Genomic DNA, 17,972 nt, shown 5'->3' on the forward strand with positions numbered 1-17,972 from the left:
AACGGAGAGTTAATCCTTAGCGCTTTCGACGAGCAAAGTCGCGCTAATGCTGTTGCGAGCGGCGGAAAATTTTATTCAAATGTATGCATGCGACTGGTGTACAAATTTTTAATATTATCTCGCTGGTATTTTCAATATCGCCGAGTGTGATTTCAGCGTCTTCTTATTTATAAACTCGCGATGATCGCGTACTTGCGCTTTAAAATAGAATTTTAACGATTACTTTAGCGGACAATCATAGAAATTTATTATTGCCGCGTTATGTATGACGTTTTGACGAGCGTTTTGTCATTCACTCCTCTCGGATAACGATTCCTCCTCGCGCGCTCTCGGATCAAAGCAGCGAAACCTTATATATTATTATACAACGCAATAAATTGCCGTTGCACATCGGGAACTTTGAAAATATTCAAAAATCTTCGAACGCTCTCGCAATAACTCCGAGAAAGCGACAGCGAGCTTTCGTGTAGCAACGTGTCCTCCGTAACGACTAATTACGAGTTCGTTCTCGAGAGTAGCTGTTCGCCGTCGAAATCCGATCGACACAGTAGTTTCGGAAGAAAGAGCGCAGCGAAAGGCCAGATAATCCATCGCGGTAGCTACTGCACGGCCTAAGTGAGATATATTCCAGTAGGCCCGCGCGCGTGCAGCTCTCGTCCTCGTTTCTTTGAAGATGCCGCGCGTGCACTTGGTCGTCGTCATACCCCGAGGGCACTAGACTATACAGCAGCTCTTTGTAGCCGACTCGTAGAACTCTGTAATTGCTCGAGGTGCTTGCATGCGGGGAGTAAGTAAGAGAGGCGAACGTCCCCGCGCTTTTTTCCAGCGCCTCTGCAGTGATCGGGTAAAAGGGCTCCTGGGGAAAATTGCCACACCGAGTCATCGACTTGCATCATACTCGCCGCGCGCTGAATTTCGCGGGAAAATGAAGTCATAAATTTTCACGATGTTTAGGCTCGCAATCGAGAATTACCGCAAGTGATTTAATACCTGCTTAAAGTTTATGAATATTCCGTGGATCGCTTTTTCCCGCTCGACCCTTTTGGAAAACGAATCGAGCGCCTAAGCGGGAGCTGATAAACAATCTCCGCGAGTATATGCAAATGCCGCGGCGGGCAGAATTTATAAAGCCGTGATGCACTACCCCGTTTCTCGAAATTGGCCTGCACCTGCTCGAGCTTAACGTGTAATTAGTCTTGAGAGTAAAAGTTTCAGGCCAAAAAGGCCAAGTTTTAAAATTTCATGTAAAGTATAGCTGTAAAGATTATCTATCATAGAAATCTCGACGGCGCGGGATAATTCCACCTATTCATTAAAAGTATCGAAGTTGGGCCACTGCTATATCTTTAAAAAGTATTCGTGAATCGAGTTCGAGGATAAATATAAACGACGTTTGTTTACTCAATTCTCGTAGGTGTGTGTGTGTGTGTGTGTGTGCGTTATTCAAAAGACGTTTTTAAACATTTTCACATCACGTGGAATAAATTTTCATACTCATTCGACTTGCGAGTCGCACACGTTCACTAATCCAAGTATATAACTGCGTCGCATGTGATGATTTAAATGCCCGCGATGACTAACTGCAATCAAAATTCAGTTCCAATTTGAACTTTCACTTGCTCCAACCGTGAAAAAAAGCTGTTCATTGATGAATCGAATTGGGAGGAAAATTCGACCGATCGCAATCGCTCATGATTATTTAATAATCTCTCACATACACAGGCTCGAGCCTTACCAGCGTCTCCGGCGAAGATATCATATTTGCAGTGCGGTGATAAATTTTTGCACGAGCGCGATGTTTCGCTAAATTATTACCATACAGTCGTACGTTGTGTCATTTGCATACGCGAATACAGCACGTAGGCAGCGCGCGCAATAAATTTTCAAAGAAATTCAATTGATTCGCGCGGGATGGAGTCTCGTGGATATCGGTAATTTTGCAACATGTTTGTATGTATAATATGAGATATATAATATTTTCCCGGCGTAAATTCGTTGGAAGTGTGTGCTCGAGGGAGGGGGAGAGAGCCCATTAAGATTTTTATCGCGTATTAATATAAGACTCTACTGCCTCCGTATCTGATCAATAGCCGAAGGCGAGTCTCGGAGACAAGGATTTCATCTCCGGAGCCTTGTTTGTCAACACGAGAGGTCCCTGCGCATGCTAATCGGACTGGCTTCAAAAAATAAGCCGCGATCGCCTATAGCCACTCGTATTTTTTTCGGATCCGCCGAAGGTGCTCGGCACACGACGCGCGCGGGTCTCCCGCGGCAAAACAACTGTAGCTTACGGTAAATTCTTTCTGCGCTAACGGAAAAATCGCGCGAGCGCGAAATTCAAAGCGAGAGAGAGAGAGAGAGAGAGAGAGAGAGAGAGAGAGACGCGACGACGATGGCGGGGGTCTCAAGTTCGCGGCGTGGCTCAAGAGCATCGGCGCCGCTGAAAAAAATAAGGAAGGTCAGGCATTTTAGCGTAATCAGCAAAGTAGCGGCGCGACTTTGACGCAATCTGGCCTTTTAAACGCTCGCTATCTGCGCTCGCGTCGATGATGATAACGAAAGCCTGACGCGCGGTAATTAAGTTATCGGGGCTCGTTTTGGCGCTGTGTTCTCTGCCTCTCTGCCTCCTCTCTTTCGCGCTCGAACTGTGCGTATGGAACAGCCGAAAACGGAAAACACAAACAGCAGCGATGGCCTTGCGCTTGCGGGTTCGCGATGAGTCTGTTTTCTCTCTCTCTCTCTCTCTCTCTCTCTCTCTCTCTCTCTCTCTCTCTCTCGGCTTAGAATTTCGAGGAAACGAGTGTATTTACGTATTGCGAGTCGAGTCCGTAGGCGCGGTTACATTATTTTTTTTATATCTCCGCCGTGTGTTTACCGAGGCGTAACGCGATTGTGCATCGCGCCGATCGTGTAAGCGAGATTCGCCTCTGCGCGGAGGAGAGCGTACGTGCGTGACTGATGAGCTTTCGTAAAAATAGAGAGTGTGTAATGTCATTGAATGTATAGACGAGAGAGCCGGAGATTGCGCGCTTATCTGGGCTATAATTGAAGCGATAATTCGGTTTACAATAGCAAAAATAATACCGCTTTATCTCTGTATATTTGAGCGATAAGGGGCTCTCGCGATCCCCGCTCGTGCATCCGGCGCGGCGCGCTGCAGCTGCATATGCGACTTGACTCGGCCGTTTATTCATCGAGAAATTATATTTTATCCATACGGTCGCTCGCGATGATTCGATCGATGGCGCATAGATGCGTACGAATTCAAGGCCGATTCGGTGGGAATTAAAAAATTTTTCAGCTGCATTATATCGCAATAACAAGGCAATTAAAATCGGCTCCGCGCGAGTGGGATAATAACGAAAAATCATAAATGAATGTTTATGCTCCTCTCCGCGAGTACACTTTAATTTTCCAAAGTGGAAAGACGCTGAAATAGCTCCCGCAGCACAATATACGATAATTTATTAGACACTAAAGTGGCTTAATGGCAAGATAAGAGCTCTGCACGTGCATTAATCAAAAATAAACTGCTGTCCTCCGCGCGGCTGACTTTTTCGCGAGCGTGCGCGTTGAGCAAATCCTTCTCTCCCTCTGCGCCAACTCTGCTATTTATTCATTCGCAGACATAAGGCAATGGCTGTTTAGAAATCTGCGCAATTTTTACCGAGTCCTTCTTTTATGGTGTAGAGCTACACATAAAGTTGAACGATTGTTTGTATTCGAAAGCGTATACACAACACCAAAGTATAGTGACCTACTTGGCGCTATCTCGAAAAACCTCTAAAACTGGCATCAGCGTCGATAAGTTTTTATCTCTCTCGCCCTCTCACTCACTCTGCGGCGAGTTTTTATCGGGAAACATAGAACAGTAGTTTTTATTATATTAGAGAGGGAATGACGTTTTGATGACTCCGCTAACGAGCCGTGGCCGATAGCGTGTCTCCTGAAAAAAAAATGGGAGAAAAAAACGCAAATACTATATGCAAGCAGCGAAGCGAGCGTCCAATTACTCGCGAACTAATCGAAAGCTCGGAAAAATCGCTGCGATGAATAAAACATGTCTATCTGCTGCTCAGCATCGAAAACTTTCTTCGAGGAATAAGAAAAAGCTGCGAGCGCGCATAGAGCGCTAACTACGAAAGCTGGCTGTATCGGCATCGCGAGGACGGCGTCTGTACATTGTCTGCAGCCGGTCGCCCCCCTCGATCGGCATAAATAATGCATTATTATTTTTCCATGTATGTGCGCGACGCGCTCGGCTTCGGCGCGGCTTAATGTATTCCTGACTCGTCGTACGATACCCCGGCGGCGGCGGCAGCGACGGCGGCGACGGCGGTGAAGAGGTGACCGGTTTCACTGCACCGCCTACATGCGAATATGCCCCCCTCGAGGGGTTACATCGCGGAATTTATGCATTAATCCGCGCGGAATGGCGCGAGCGCTTACATATGTGCCGCTGTCTATCTCTGCGCAGTATATTCATGAAAAAGACCGACGGTTAATGCATTGCGCTTGAATTTTCGCTTCTGTTCTTCCTAGGCCGAGCGCGATGACGCGACGACGCGGCGAAAGACGGAACTGCGAGTTTTATACACTTTCTAACGGATTGATCCGAGAAAAAACACAACTCAAATATATTTCGAGAATTGGCACAGAAACGGGCGCCTTATTCGCGCCAAAGGCGCATCTGAATTCCTCCTTCGATCGCGACAAAAGAACTCTCTCTCTCTCTCTCTCTCTCTCTCTCTCTCTCTCTCTCTCTCTCTCTCCTCTCTCTCTCTCTCGCATTATGCACAATATACGCGGCAGATTCGAGTGGCGAGATGCCACGTCGCGCACACCTCGGGCGCAATAATACGCCGCGCCGCCGAGCGTCTTATTCTCACACGAAAGCTACTCGCCGCTCTCCCGCCTTATTAATAGCTACTGCGCATTATCATTCATGCGTGCATGCGCGACAAGTCGGCAGTCACTAATCTTCATGAATCAAATCGGGAGCCGACTGCCTAATGCCGAGGGAGATCCGGGCGTGTGTCTACCCGTGTGTATAGACAAAACCCGGGCTACATAGCGGGCTAATTAGCTGCTAATGAACGCGCGGCCGGAGCGCAGGCGGCGATATTGGTGAACTGATCAAAATACTGATTAATTGCCCAGCGCCTCTTATGTATTAGCGATCTGTGCTACTGAGGCATGTGCACATTGCTTGGCTCGCCGTAATTAGCCAATGTTCTCGAGTGCATTGTAGTCGGATCGCTGATTTGGTATAACGATTTTCACTTTGTTTGCAGATCGGAGGAAAAATCCTGTACTCAGCGTCGCCGCGACGATGCCCGCCTGACGTCTGAATATCTCCGGTGCATGGTACGTACGCAGCCGCCCTTTTCTTTGGATTTTTTTGCTCGCTCTACTGTGACCGGTGACCGCGCCGCGGCGGAGAAATTATCCCCGTATCGGCTGCGTAGCGCGGAAGCGGCGAAGCGTGTCAAAATATCGATTTTATTGGCTAAGAAATGTCGTGCGCGCGAGACGCGTGGTATTTGATTTTTTACGCGTTTTTTTTATCCCATTATAACGGGGCTCGTTAGTCTCGAGCCCGACAAGGCACTTTTTTCAACCTCGCAGCTCTGACACGCTATTAAATAATCAGTCTCTTGCGCGAGTAACGATGGATTCTAAATATAGTGCTCTATGAATTTGCCTTCGGCGGAACGATACTTTGTATTTCGATGACAAATTACAGAGCTTTGCCGTGAAAATAAAAATAACTTTTACAGAAATTAAATCGAAACGTTGTTCTTACAGCTAGAATTATCGTGGCTGGATCGTGGAGGAGGTTCGGTGAGAGGTGAGTAATTGATAAGTCGATCGGTTTATTTTTAAATTATTTTTTAATAATTTCGATAAAAAATGATATAAATCGGATACTTAATAACAAGATAATAAGTATTATAAACAAGGAGCTAAATACAAATGTACAGTTGGGTTTTTTAAAGTTAGTCGTTAGCATAACTTTATTTTTCTTATGTATAGAGGCGTAACTTAAAGAGCTAGAATAGATAATTTAAAGACGTATTTCCATTTGTTTTCCTGGATAATCATTACATTGCTGATTCCTCGTGTAGCTCGCTTTAACACGCATATTGGTAAATAAATGGAACAAAACAAAATAAAAAACACAAACTCTTCTCGCAATCGTCGCACGAAACGTGTCGGAAGAGAGAACAAACGCAAAGGTATAAAATAATAAAACATAAGAAAGTGTGAAAGAAGAGAGAAGGAAAGGAAAGAGAACAAAAGTAAAAGAAGCAAACGAAACTTGAATATTAAAAAAACCTCTAACAAACAAAACTTGGCAATAGTTATTTGCAAATCGACTTCGTGTAAAAATATTGCTATGCTTTTTTTTCGCCATTCATCCCACCGCATCTCTATACATGAATGCGTTTATCAATAATTGCCGGTGAGCCCCAACAACACCGTTTTCTCTCTCTTTATTCATTTTTTTTTTCATCGTCGACCTTTCATATACTCATTTTTTGCAAAAAAATAGCTTTATTCGTGACGGATGGACTACAAAAAAGGAAAACTACGTTTTGCTCTCTTACGTATATAATATCCCGTTAAAAGCCAACTCTTTCCGTATTGCGAGCTCGCAGAAATGAATGTTATTGCACTGTGGTGTACTCTCCGCAGTGTTTCCGAAATGATTTCGAATTTGATTCATCGTCGAACAAAAGGCCCCCCGAGCAAAAGATATTCGACGACCTTTCGCGCGTGGCGTGAACCGCCGTCGAATATTTTCCGCTCTTGGAGAAAAATAAAACGTTTAAAAGAAACAAAAAGAGACGCCCATGGTCGTCGTAATTTTGTCAGGAGAGTATCTTCCATTTTCGTCGTCAATATGATTGCATACAACAGAGAAACAAAAAATGCCTGCGCGCGACGCCGCGTCTCGAAACGCGACGAAGCTCGTAATATATAGACTAGTCCCGACTGCTCGCGCCGCGTCTATTAATTATTTCTCGTCTTTCACGCGGCGCGCCTAATAAGGTACTTTATAAAGAAAAATAATAAAAAGGACAAACTGTGTGACTTTGAAGTTTTATGTACACCATCAAGCGCAATACGTTGGAGAGATGCATCTATCATTTCCGTAATAGCTTACACATAAAAGTTGAACACTCCCAATGAGGATTAGGGACGAAAACAAATCTGTCGGATTATTCACCTCGTTCGAAAACGTAAAAAGAAAGAAAGCATGTAACGTCACGGCTTATTACGAACTCACAAAAGGATCCGAGTCGTCAACTTTCGCCCGCCCGACGTTCCTTGTCGTTTTTGTTTCTCAATTGGACATATATACAATGCTAAAAATTTGTTAAAAACTACTACACATCTATTTGATTTATCATATATATATATATACTTTTTTCATCAACCTTATGTCTTTAAAAATTGGAAAATCCTAATCGTAACACAAGAGTGCGCGCGGCAGAGTACCGAGGCTCCCGAGGGAGAATTCTTTCGCAATACTGCAGAGGAGCACTTGGCCCGCGATCTTGAGCCTTGGGAGGCTCTCGATAATCTGCCGAGGGCATTCGCAATAAAAGAAGACATAATTCGACGGTAGCAGAGAAAGGAGAACGGAGGTTGCGGCTCTCGCGAATTCTTTTCGTTGTCGTTAGGATTTTCATTTTTGCTCTCCTGCTCAACTCGTATCTCTTTCTCTAGCGTTCAAATACAGATCGATATAATTTATTAAATCTAGGATAATAAATACTTTTTACGATAAAATTTGTTCAAAACTCTTTTTTTTTGCAAATTTTTTTCTCTCTCTCTCTCAGCCCGGGTAACAAGTAGTGGACGAAGCTTGAAAGATTTTCCGCAGCCTTTCCTCTGCAGCCAGCCGCGTTACATCGTGAGAATTTATCAATAGTTATTTTTCCTTCTATATACTTTGTAACATTCATTTTTAATTATTGATTTTCGTACTCGTATTAAAAAATTCATCGATGAGCTTCTAAAAATCTCTCTTCCCTTATACAGATAATATAAATATTCACACAAGAAAAAAGCCGCCGGAACTCATCGTAACCTTAGGTCTGATCCTTTCTCTCTTTACAACTTTACGTTTACACGAATACTATATAGGAATATGCATATATAAATTTTCACCGTTCTCCTCCCCGCTCTCGGTTATTAAATATTCAAAAAAACATCACAACTCGCGCAAATATAACCACTTTCACAAATACGATCAAGCCACGAACAAAAGTTAGGTATACTTTACAATATTGTAATAATCATTAAATTTTCTTTCCACGATTTCTCGTTTATCAAATAATCGCGACGATAAAAGGACTCGCGCGCGCGCGCGCCCCTCGATAACTGTAACACTCGTATTCTTAACCACAAAAATTTTACTTTTACTTTTCCCTTAACGACCTAAGCGCTCCCGATCCACACAGAAAGAACTTTTGCTCAATTTTTCCCCTCCTCGAAGCGTGCCGATTCGCGTTTCTCAGAAGAACGATAAGTTCGCAAGCTTCGAAAGCGCGTAGGAAAAGAACCAACGAAAATGATTAGAAACGATAGGTAAGCTACTGGCCGTTCCCAACCTCTCCCTCTCTTCCCCTCGGATCTGTATTTGGCATTTCGGGATCTTCGATATCTCGCTCGCCTGATTGCCCCGCGCGCGTTTCCCGAATAGAGAACAAAAAAAGTGCACGTCGCGCCTCGCCGGCAACGGAAATAACGACGGCTTGCAACAAAGCATAACAATTGCGATCGTGATATGTCATCTATTTTTAATAAACGCGTCGTCCTGCGCGAACGCAAACCAAGCCTGTGTAACATTATACATTCTGCACGAAATTGACTATTAAACTCTGGCTGAAAAAATGGCAGTTTTATTTTTATTTCCGTTTGCAATGTTCGTTATCGTACGTGTACGTGCGTGCGTCTATGTCGGGACGAAAAAACGCGCGGCGGCTCGTCCATCACCCGAGCGCGTGTCCTTATCCGACGTTCCGCCCGATTTAGTTTTCTCCGTTTTTTTTCAGAGATATTTCACAGCCTGCTTTATATTGTAGTGATTTCCTATACATCTGTCTGCTCTGTTATTTTTCCTGTGAATCTACTGCTCTCGCCCGTGCTTTTTCTTTGTTGCAGAGAAAACGTGTCTTTTGCGTGTCAAGCTTCGAAAATGTCGTTCAACCCTCCAGCAGCCCTGCCTTCTATTCGCGCTCGTCTCTTTTTCATCGTCGATCTTGCTTTTTTCATCTATAACTTTACCAAGAACAATGAATTCCCTCGTTAACAAAAATGATTGTTCGGTGTGATCGCATTAATTGATTTGTAGCACATTTTGCATGTAAATAGAAGTCTAACATATCTTTACTCTGTCATCTTTAATTTTCTTTTATTTTTTTTAATTTTTTTTATCATCTGGGCCCTGTATTTAATTTTGTACAACGGTTTTCTTTCCTTCAAAGATTGGAGGCGGTAGGCACTATTTTTTGTTGTTTGTTTCGTTTATTTTTGTCCTTCCCCTTTTTCTTCATCGCAACTCTACAATCTTACGATTTTTCCCTCTTCTTTCTCTCTTTCTCTCGCGTAATCCCGCGTAAGAACGGCCGATAAATCCGCACGAGAAAAGGCGCGCAAGAAAGAGCAAACTTGATCATGCGTACGAGCTCGCTTTAGACGGATCACAACACACTAGCTTTTTCTGCCCTCGGACACGAAAACCCGCTGAAACGACTCTACGCCCGTCTGCTCGCTGCTCTTTCTTCTCGTTCCTCCGTATATGCTCTTAATTTTTTGCCTCCTTCTTTCTCAGTTTGCTGCTCAGCGAGAGAATGAGAACCAAGGAGAAAATCAAAAGTACGCGATCTTGCGGGAAACAAAAAAAAAACGAAGAAGAAAAAAGATATGTGGTAGTGAGACACGACCAACGCTGGCATCGTACAAAAGAGAAAACAACATTGTGTTAATTACATCGAGATAAGTTAAGTCGAGAGTCGTTAATAGTTAAAAGTAAGTGTAATAAAAAAGAAACATGAGATCAAGGTTTGATATCGATAGTTCACAAAGGCGGAAGTGGGGCGACGTACGCTCGGCCCGCGTCTTTTCAGCCCTAATAAAAATCCGGACACGCTCTCTCTTTTCTCTCTCGCGTGTGTGAGTGTACGAGTGTCGGTATAATATGCAAATTTCAGTAGTGTCTGTGTGTCGGTGTCGCTCTCGTTTTCAATTGCCTCTTACACTTCTAACTATATGTATACAGTAGGGCGCACTGCTTTGGCGCCGTTTCTCAGATATATATTTAAATATATATTTATATGCATGAAGACAAAAACAAAAACAATAAGAGTTTCGTGAAGCGTTACGATCTTAAGACGTGATCTTTTGATAGCCGTACAGTAAGATATCGCTCTCTCCGTCTCCTCTTACTCTCCCCCTCTCTCTTTCAAAGATAATAGTACAATATAACTATTTTAGTACAATGATTATTAAACTCCTTTTCCAAATCGTCAATCTTAAAAAGTGTGTTGTCGCTCGGTAAAATCTGCTTCTCGCTCTTGTTCTCTTTCGTGCGCTTCTTTCTCTCTGTCTCACTATATCGTACAAATTGTGACAAATTGTGTAATAGAATTCGGCCTGCTCCGTGTTTGTCGCTTCGATGTGCGTAATCTGAGTTTGAAGCGTGTGTGTGTGTGTGTATGTGTGTGGCTATGACTCTGTCTCTCGAAGAGTAAAAGAACCGAGCGGCGAGTCCGCCAAGCCGTGAAAATCGAATTTCCACCGCCCGGACTGCATTCGGAAAGTCGCCACCCTCGATCCGGTCTCGTGCCGATTTTTAAAATTTTTTGCAACGCGTACAAACGGGTGTAAATAAATAAGGAATTTTTTTGTGGACTGAGAACTAAAACTGAGAGTCTGTTGTGGATCGAGAGCCGCGACGAAGTAGCAGGAATCGCCGATCGGTTCTTTCGCCTGGTCAAAACAATGTGTACGTGGTTACATCTCGCACGCTTGGCAGCTCGCTCTCTCACGACGGTTCACTGATTATCATCATCATCATCATATCTGTATAGTCTACAACGAATCAATATATTACTAAATATGAATATACACGAGGAGGAATCGTAAACTTGCAACTCTATCTCTCTCGCTTTCTCTCGTCTCTGTTTCGGATAATCTACGAGGAATTAATATATTACTAAATATGCATATACACAAGGAGGGTATCGGTGAAGATCGGCCGAGCGGCGCTCGCGATCGGGCTTTCCCGCAGCTCGAAGAGGCAGAAGCTAGCGGAGGAGATGCTTGTCGCAGGGAGGCTAGCTCCTGGCTCTCGACGCCAGTGATCGCGGGCCCGATCGGGATCGCCAGTCGGCTGGAGGTTCACGTTCGCGCGTGTCGTACAAAAGTCCTTAGGCTTCTAGTATGCTACAGTACATATACAAAAAAACGCTTTTTCTTTAACTTCTTCCTGCTTATATGCTTCGTATCGGCGTAAATAAGTGTATTGTACAACCAATAACCCACGGCGAGCGCGGGTTATCTTACTCTCCCCCTGTCTCTCTATGTTCGTCGCTCGAGGCTCGACAGAAGATTCAAAAACAAGAACGAGGAGAACAATGTTTAAGAAAAGTTGCACTTGGTACGCGCGTAGTGACAACGACACTCTCCGTCTCTCGCCGATTCCCGGAGCTACGCGGAGCGCGTCCGTTTCTGCAGTTGGACCTCTAATCTGTTGGACCTCTAATCTTTCGGAGATCAATGGATTTTCGGGCCGTTACGGCTCGGCTGTTCCGGGAAGCTCGAGGAAGTCGGCACAATGAGTCGGGAGTACGGAGAAAAGGTGCTGGTGGACCGGTTGAGATCAGCTGACGACGAGCGGGGGTGTCCGCTGCTGCTGGCACTGGGCAGAGAGAGGGACTCTCCCTCTTCCTCCTGCTCGCCGGAATGAGTCGGCGAATGCGGCGTTGACGGCGGCACGGGAAACAGCTGGGACTCGAGTCGACGAGTGGTCCGTGCTTCCGCTCCGGAAACAAAACGCGAGCGCCATTCACGTCCCTTTAAACCGCCGCTGCTGCTGCTGTTACGCTCGGCGCGCCGTCGGTTTTGCACCGCTGCGGTGCGAGGGGAGTCGAAATTTGCACGACAAACTTTTGGTATTTTCGCTGCAGCTCCGAAGGATCCGACGTCGCTTCCGTCGATTGTCCGCGCACGCTACACGTGCCTTCGTGTGTTTGCGTGTGTGTGTGTGTGTGCGTGTGAGTGTGTGAGAGTGTGTACCCGAGATACAAGCAGTAGAGATATAGAGATATCGAGATCACTTTTTTTGTTTTCTTAATAATGAACACAACGTATGAATATGCGGCCGGCGCGACAGCCTCGCGGAGCTGTCGGCGGTTACAAGGAGGAGGGGGCCGGGTCGCCGGCGGAGCGCGCCCGCCTCCTCCTCTTCTTCTTCTTCTTCCTGAGCTTCTTCCTGCAGCTCTTGGAGGATGAGCAGGCGGCCCTGGGACGGGACGGCTGCTGCTCGAGGAGCAAGAGGTCGCCGTTGACGCGGTCGGCCAGCTCCTCGTCGTACAGCTCATCTCAGAAGGCGGCCCAGTCGTTGTTGCTGACCGCGATGTCGGAGAACATTTCGGTGACGTCGGGGTTGCTGGTGAAGTCGAAGGGCGCGGCATTGCCGCCGGCGCCCGAGGAGCGCTCGAACGACACGAAGTCCGTGGCGATCGTGTCCATGTCGAGGTGCAGCTCGAGGTCCGCCGGCTGGATCTGCAGCAGGTCCGTCAGCGAGTCGAGATCGGCGAGGGTGGGGTTCGTCGGCTCCTCCAGCTTGATGCTCGTCGCATTCGAGCCCACCACGAGGTTGCCCATGTGCAGCTGGGGCTCCTGCTTGATGAATACGTCGTCCGGGTGGCAGGCGTTCCTCTGCTGCTGCTGCTGCTGCTGCTGCTGCTCGTGGAAGCCGCGGGCGAGGTTCTGCATGTCCTGGTGCGTGTACGTCCTCACCGAGGAGAGGAGCCTGTCGTTGGCGAATTCGGCCGTTGCGAACTCCATGGCCTCCTGCTTGATCTGCTGCTGCTGCTGCTGCTGTTGCTGCTGCTGCTGTTGCTGATGGTGCTGCTGTTGCTGCTGGTGGATGGCCGTGGCAAATTGACTGTTGCAGTCGATGAAGTGGTCGTCGTAGAAGCTGGCGGACTCGGGCGAGTCGGGCGTGTCGCAGGAGGGACTGCTGGGCACCTTGGCCGTGGCGATCGGCGGCGTGGGCGTGTAGTCGAGCAGCTGGCTCGGCTGCGGGAGCTGCTGCGGCCTCTTGTCGAGGGCGAGCCTGACCTTGAGCCTGGAGACGGGGTTCGTGGTGGGCGGCGACTGGAGCCTCTTGACCGGCGTCTGGTTGTTGTTGTTGCTGTCGTTGCAGCGGAGCTTGGGCGAGGCCGCGGGGTTGGGGCTGCTGGTCGCGGAAGACGCGGCGGACGAGGAGGACGAGGAGGAGCCGCTGCTGGCGGCGGAGAGCGGCGAGCTGCCGGCGGAGGACTTCTTGCTCTTCTTCAGCTCCTTCGACTTGGGGCTCACCGCGGGCTTGCTCGTCTTCTTCCTCGGCCTGTATTTGTAGTCGGGGTACTCCATCATATGGAGCTGGCGGAGCCTCTCGGCCTCCTCGATGAAGGGCCTGCGCTCGGCCTCGTCGAGCGTCTTCCAACGTCTGCCGAGCCTCTTGCTGATCTCCGCGTTGTGCATGTCCGGCTGGATCGAGCAGATTTTCCTGCGCTCGATCTGCGACCACACCATGAACGCGTTCATCGGTCGCTTTATGTGGTTCGGGTTGTTCTTCTTTGTCTGTAACAGAAAGCAGAAAGGGCGGTTTTGAGTGCGCGAGTAATGGTGAGACTGCGTGCGCTTAGAATTCGACGCACAATCCGACGACGTGGCGCGTGCAGGCGCAACAGTAACGGTAATGACTGGGAGGGATCATAATGGAGCGGAGAGAAAAAAAAACAAAGCCGGCACCCGGAAAGGGGTAGTTCAATCTCGCAGGAAAATCGTGAAAAAAAAGCACGAGATTGCCTTCCTCTTCCTCCTTCATTATCATGCTAAAGCCACTCGCTCTGGTTTCGCTCTCCCCCTCTTTTTTGCGCGCATAGGTATCGGCCCGCGGCATCGCGATTCGCGCAGCTGCATCAGCAGCCCCATTGACGGGCGCGCGCGAGCATCAAGGCCGCGCGCATAAATAATTCGCGGGCTATTGTGTCGGCGCTGCCCCTCTCTACAACATCTGTCTTTGCGCGATTAGTTCATAGCGCGTTTTTAAAAGAATCGCAGAGGGAATAGCCGAGTGTACGGAGCCAAGTTGATGCGCGGATCGCTTAGCGCTCGCGGCATCAATAATGCAAGAGCCCGCAGTCGCGCGTGTGCGATATTTTAAAACACAGTTCTCGCGCGCTCGCGCCGGGGAAAAAATCAATGAATAGTTCTCGAAGCCTCGTTACAGCCGCGTACGAGGAAAAGAAGAATGAGAAAAATCGCTGTTAAGAAAAACTCCGAGCCATTAGCCGCGAGTGGAGTGCTAGCTGCTACCACAGCGCTTCGCCATAAATCACTTCCGTTGAGAGAGAAGTGCGTGCAGATCGGGCTGCTTCCTCTCCCGCTCGCTCCCGCGTCTACGCACCGCCACTGCTAACAATGCGCGCGAGTACACGCGGCCGCGACTCGCTGGAATGCGCCAACGATTTACATAAAGTCGATTATTCGCGGTCTCTCTCTCTCTCTCTCTCTCCGGCGAAGGGAAGCCACTGCTCTCCGCTAATTGTGAGGTAAGGGAAGAGAGCTGGCGGAAAAAAGGAAGCGGCGAGAGAATAACAGAGGGATAAAATGTGTGTCAAGGTGAGGGACGCGGCGACGCAGGGGAGAGCCAGAGCTGTGTATGCCGATGCCAACGGAGCACATCGCCTATTGCGAGCGCGAGGGATCTTATCGGGGATCCTTGCCTACTGTATACGCTGCGACTGCTGGATATCCGAGGGGGGGGGGGGGGGATACAGATCGAATCCAAAATTTGGCGATTAGCCGCTCGAGCAGTTTCGACGTCGGCGATGGAGAGTCGAACGCTCGAAAAACCACCCGCGCCCCCGACGATCCCGGCTAATTATGTCATTAAGGCGCGCTTGTGCTCCTGCATATGATCCCGTGTGCATAGCCACTCGCGTGGCTTAATTATACGCGTTTGTGCAGTTGGCAAAAGCCGCGCGCGCAGCAGGGCCATTGTTTCGCGCAACCGAGCGGGCGCATACATCTATGCTGGTATACGTATGTGCACTGGAGCTATCCGACGGTGCATGCATATTCACAGAGACTCAGGGGCGATGCATTAGCTTTGCCTGGCAATCGGGTCGCCTGGCGTTTTCAAAGAAACACCGACGCAGCCGCCGGCTCCTTTCGCCGATGCTCGACCCAATCGGCCAACTACGCGTAAACTCCGATCTCTCTATGTTGGTTTATCGATCAACGAAGATCAGCAACAGACACACGTGAAAAATGCCGTTTCGTCAATCGCTGCACCACCGTCTCGGCAATCGATGCAAATTATGACGTCAGCGGCTCGAGATCTGCTGCTGCGCTCGGGTCGCGAGATCACGCTCGCTTCTCGGCTCTCGGCGGCATTTGACTTTTTAATGATTTATTTTAATTGCCGCGATAAATTGTTCGAATGTAAATCGGATTTTTTTCTTTCTCCTACGTGACTGCCGGCTGCGGTGTCGAAACCGGCGATTTTCGCTTTCGGATAAGCCGCGGAGAGCTTTAACTTACGGTGGGACCTTTCGAGTGATATTCAGAGGGAGAGCGCCTCTAACGACGTAATTGCGCAACGCAAAAGTTATCGCGTGTCATCGGCGGAACACAGGAGGCACAGCAGCCGATCAAGGGCGAGCTCGTGCTAAGAATTCGGTAAACATCCGCCGAGAGAGTCTTTGTTAACAACAATAACGACGATTTTTCCACGTCTTGCGTGTAAGCGGTTTAGCGCCGTTTACGAGCCAATTTGAGATAATGGCCAAGACTAAAACTGGCCGTTAAAGCCGATAATGCAGCCGCTCGCGCTTCCACGAAAAATCCCCACTGCGCGCGCGCGCGCGCTCGCAAAACCAATCCGCTTAGCTGTATCCCCTCGACGCCCGCATGTATACAGGCCGGACCGAAAAATCATCTAATCTTCCGCGTGCGCGCGCGCGCGACTGACGTCGAGTTCTCTCGAGGCCGCATTTTTTTCCGCGTATGGAAATCCACGGGCGCGCGAGCGCACATAATGGTTTCTCGGCACTGTTCCGAAGGCCACGAGCGAGCGAGCGAGCGAACGCGTTGAGATGCAGGTCTGCCTCCTCGGCGTTGACCTTAGAGTCTCTCTCACTTCCGTCAGCTGCAGGCTAATGGTGAATAATATATAGACGAGCCTTTGCGGATACATGTCTCTCTGTCTCTCTCTCACTGCGGTGTGTATATACATAAACATGCGTATGTCGCGCGCGCGCGCGGCATTGTTAAGTGCAGCGCCGCGAGGGACGTAATTTTTCTCTCCCGACTTTTGGCGATACTCGGGAGAGATCGTAAAATAGCCGGAGGCGTTGATTGGAGATGAAGTAATGCGAGCGCGAGGAGTTCCGCGAAGACGCGAACTAGTGCACGGGCTTTTCTTCGAAATCGCATAACGCGTGTCCGTAATTTTCTTTTTCCGAGTTTCCACGTTAGTTTTCCACGCGCAATTAAGCCGATCTCGCGTATTCCGAGACTTCTCGGATAATATCGAGACCTTAACCGCGAATCAAAGTCCGCGCCTTTTTCAGAAAACGGACGCTCTTTACGTCCAATAACGCACATGGCGCGGAAATACGCCGCTCCAGATACTATAGCCACACGCACGAGTCGCTCAATAATTCACGCGAGTCGCAAGAGAGGTGCACGCACCGCGGAGAGAACACGTCAACGCATCATGTTATTTGTTCTAAAGCAGCAGCTCGCGCCGGCTCAATAATGTACGAGTCGAGAGAGAGAGAGAGAGAGAGAGAGAGAGAGAGAGAGAGAGAGAGAGAGAGAGAGAGAGAGAGAGAGAGAGAGAGCTGCCGAGTCGGGGCGAGGTGTACATACACCTGGCACAGAAACTTGGACGAATGACTGCAAGGATGTGGGCGACGCCTCCGCCAATCGCGTTCGTTTTCTTATTTTCTTATACGCTGCGTAATAGCAGTGCAGCGAGCGTGGCTTTATACATATGTGACCCCCGATGTCGAGGTGGCGAGGGTAGCTGCAGCTATAGCTATACCTGGCGGGAGCCGCGAGCACGTCGAATATAACGACCAGTCACCGTCGCCGGATTAGACGCTTGCGTCGGCGCGCGCTGACTCGACGGATTTTTTTCTCTCACTCCTTCTCAGCCTCCTCTCTATTTAATCATCCGCTTAGGTGACTGGAGGAAACTGACACCCCGTTACGAGCCGCGGACTAATCAGAGGAACCAATTCATCATCGGACGAGTTTAACGACGCGCGCGGCTCTTTCTCGTTTTGTACCTTTTCGGAGATCGAACTCGCGCTCGCCCCTGATAAATGGATTGAGCGAGATTTTCGAAGGCACCGGGGAGTACAAGTAGAAGCGCAAAGTACGGTACAGCACAGTGCGGGCTCTATATGTAAATAAAGTCACACAGCACGTTAACGCGCTTTCGCCGTTAATTGAGCGAAAGATGGCCTAATCCGAGAGCGAGGAGCACCGTTGCCTCAACAATGGCCTCCACTTGTTAAACCGAATGAAGGTCACGCGCTACACAACTTCCCCGCGCTACTCTCGCATTGTCTTTTGGACACAATACCTCGTTTCTCTCCCTCCTCCTCCCATCCCGTCGCTTTTCGTTCGCGTGCGGCCAAAAGCCGCGCTCGCGCGTGTGTCTCTCTCTC

The 17,972-nt window shown here is 48.4% G+C and overlaps 2 protein-coding genes across 4 annotated transcripts in view; one reads left to right on the forward strand and one right to left on the reverse strand.

Annotated features, from left to right (window-relative positions):
• The window catches only part of LOC100680401, a 221,883-nt gene that overhangs the window by 82,454 nt on the left and 121,457 nt on the right, over positions 1-17,972 (forward strand). For all 3 annotated transcript variants that reach the window (XM_032599896.1, XM_032599897.1, XM_008213378.2), the window contains 2 exons: positions 5,295-5,367; positions 5,809-5,851. The gene's annotated coding sequence lies outside the window, so the exon portion shown is untranslated. The remainder of the gene's footprint in view (positions 1-5,294; positions 5,368-5,808; positions 5,852-17,972) is intronic.
• LOC100123293 (transcription factor SOX-11) overlaps positions 5,876-17,972 on the reverse strand; it is a 28,873-nt gene continuing 16,776 nt past the window's right edge. The window contains exon 2 of the mRNA XM_003427528.4: positions 5,876-13,866. Within this exon, the coding sequence (XP_003427576.1) occupies positions 12,619-13,866 (1,248 nt within the window). The 3' untranslated portion in view covers positions 5,876-12,618. The remainder of the gene's footprint in view (positions 13,867-17,972) is intronic.

The sequence above is a fragment of the Nasonia vitripennis genome, chromosome 4 (genome assembly GCF_009193385.2).
Source record: "Nasonia vitripennis strain AsymCx chromosome 4, Nvit_psr_1.1, whole genome shotgun sequence".
Classification (NCBI taxonomy): Eukaryota; Metazoa; Arthropoda; class Insecta; order Hymenoptera; family Pteromalidae; genus Nasonia; species Nasonia vitripennis.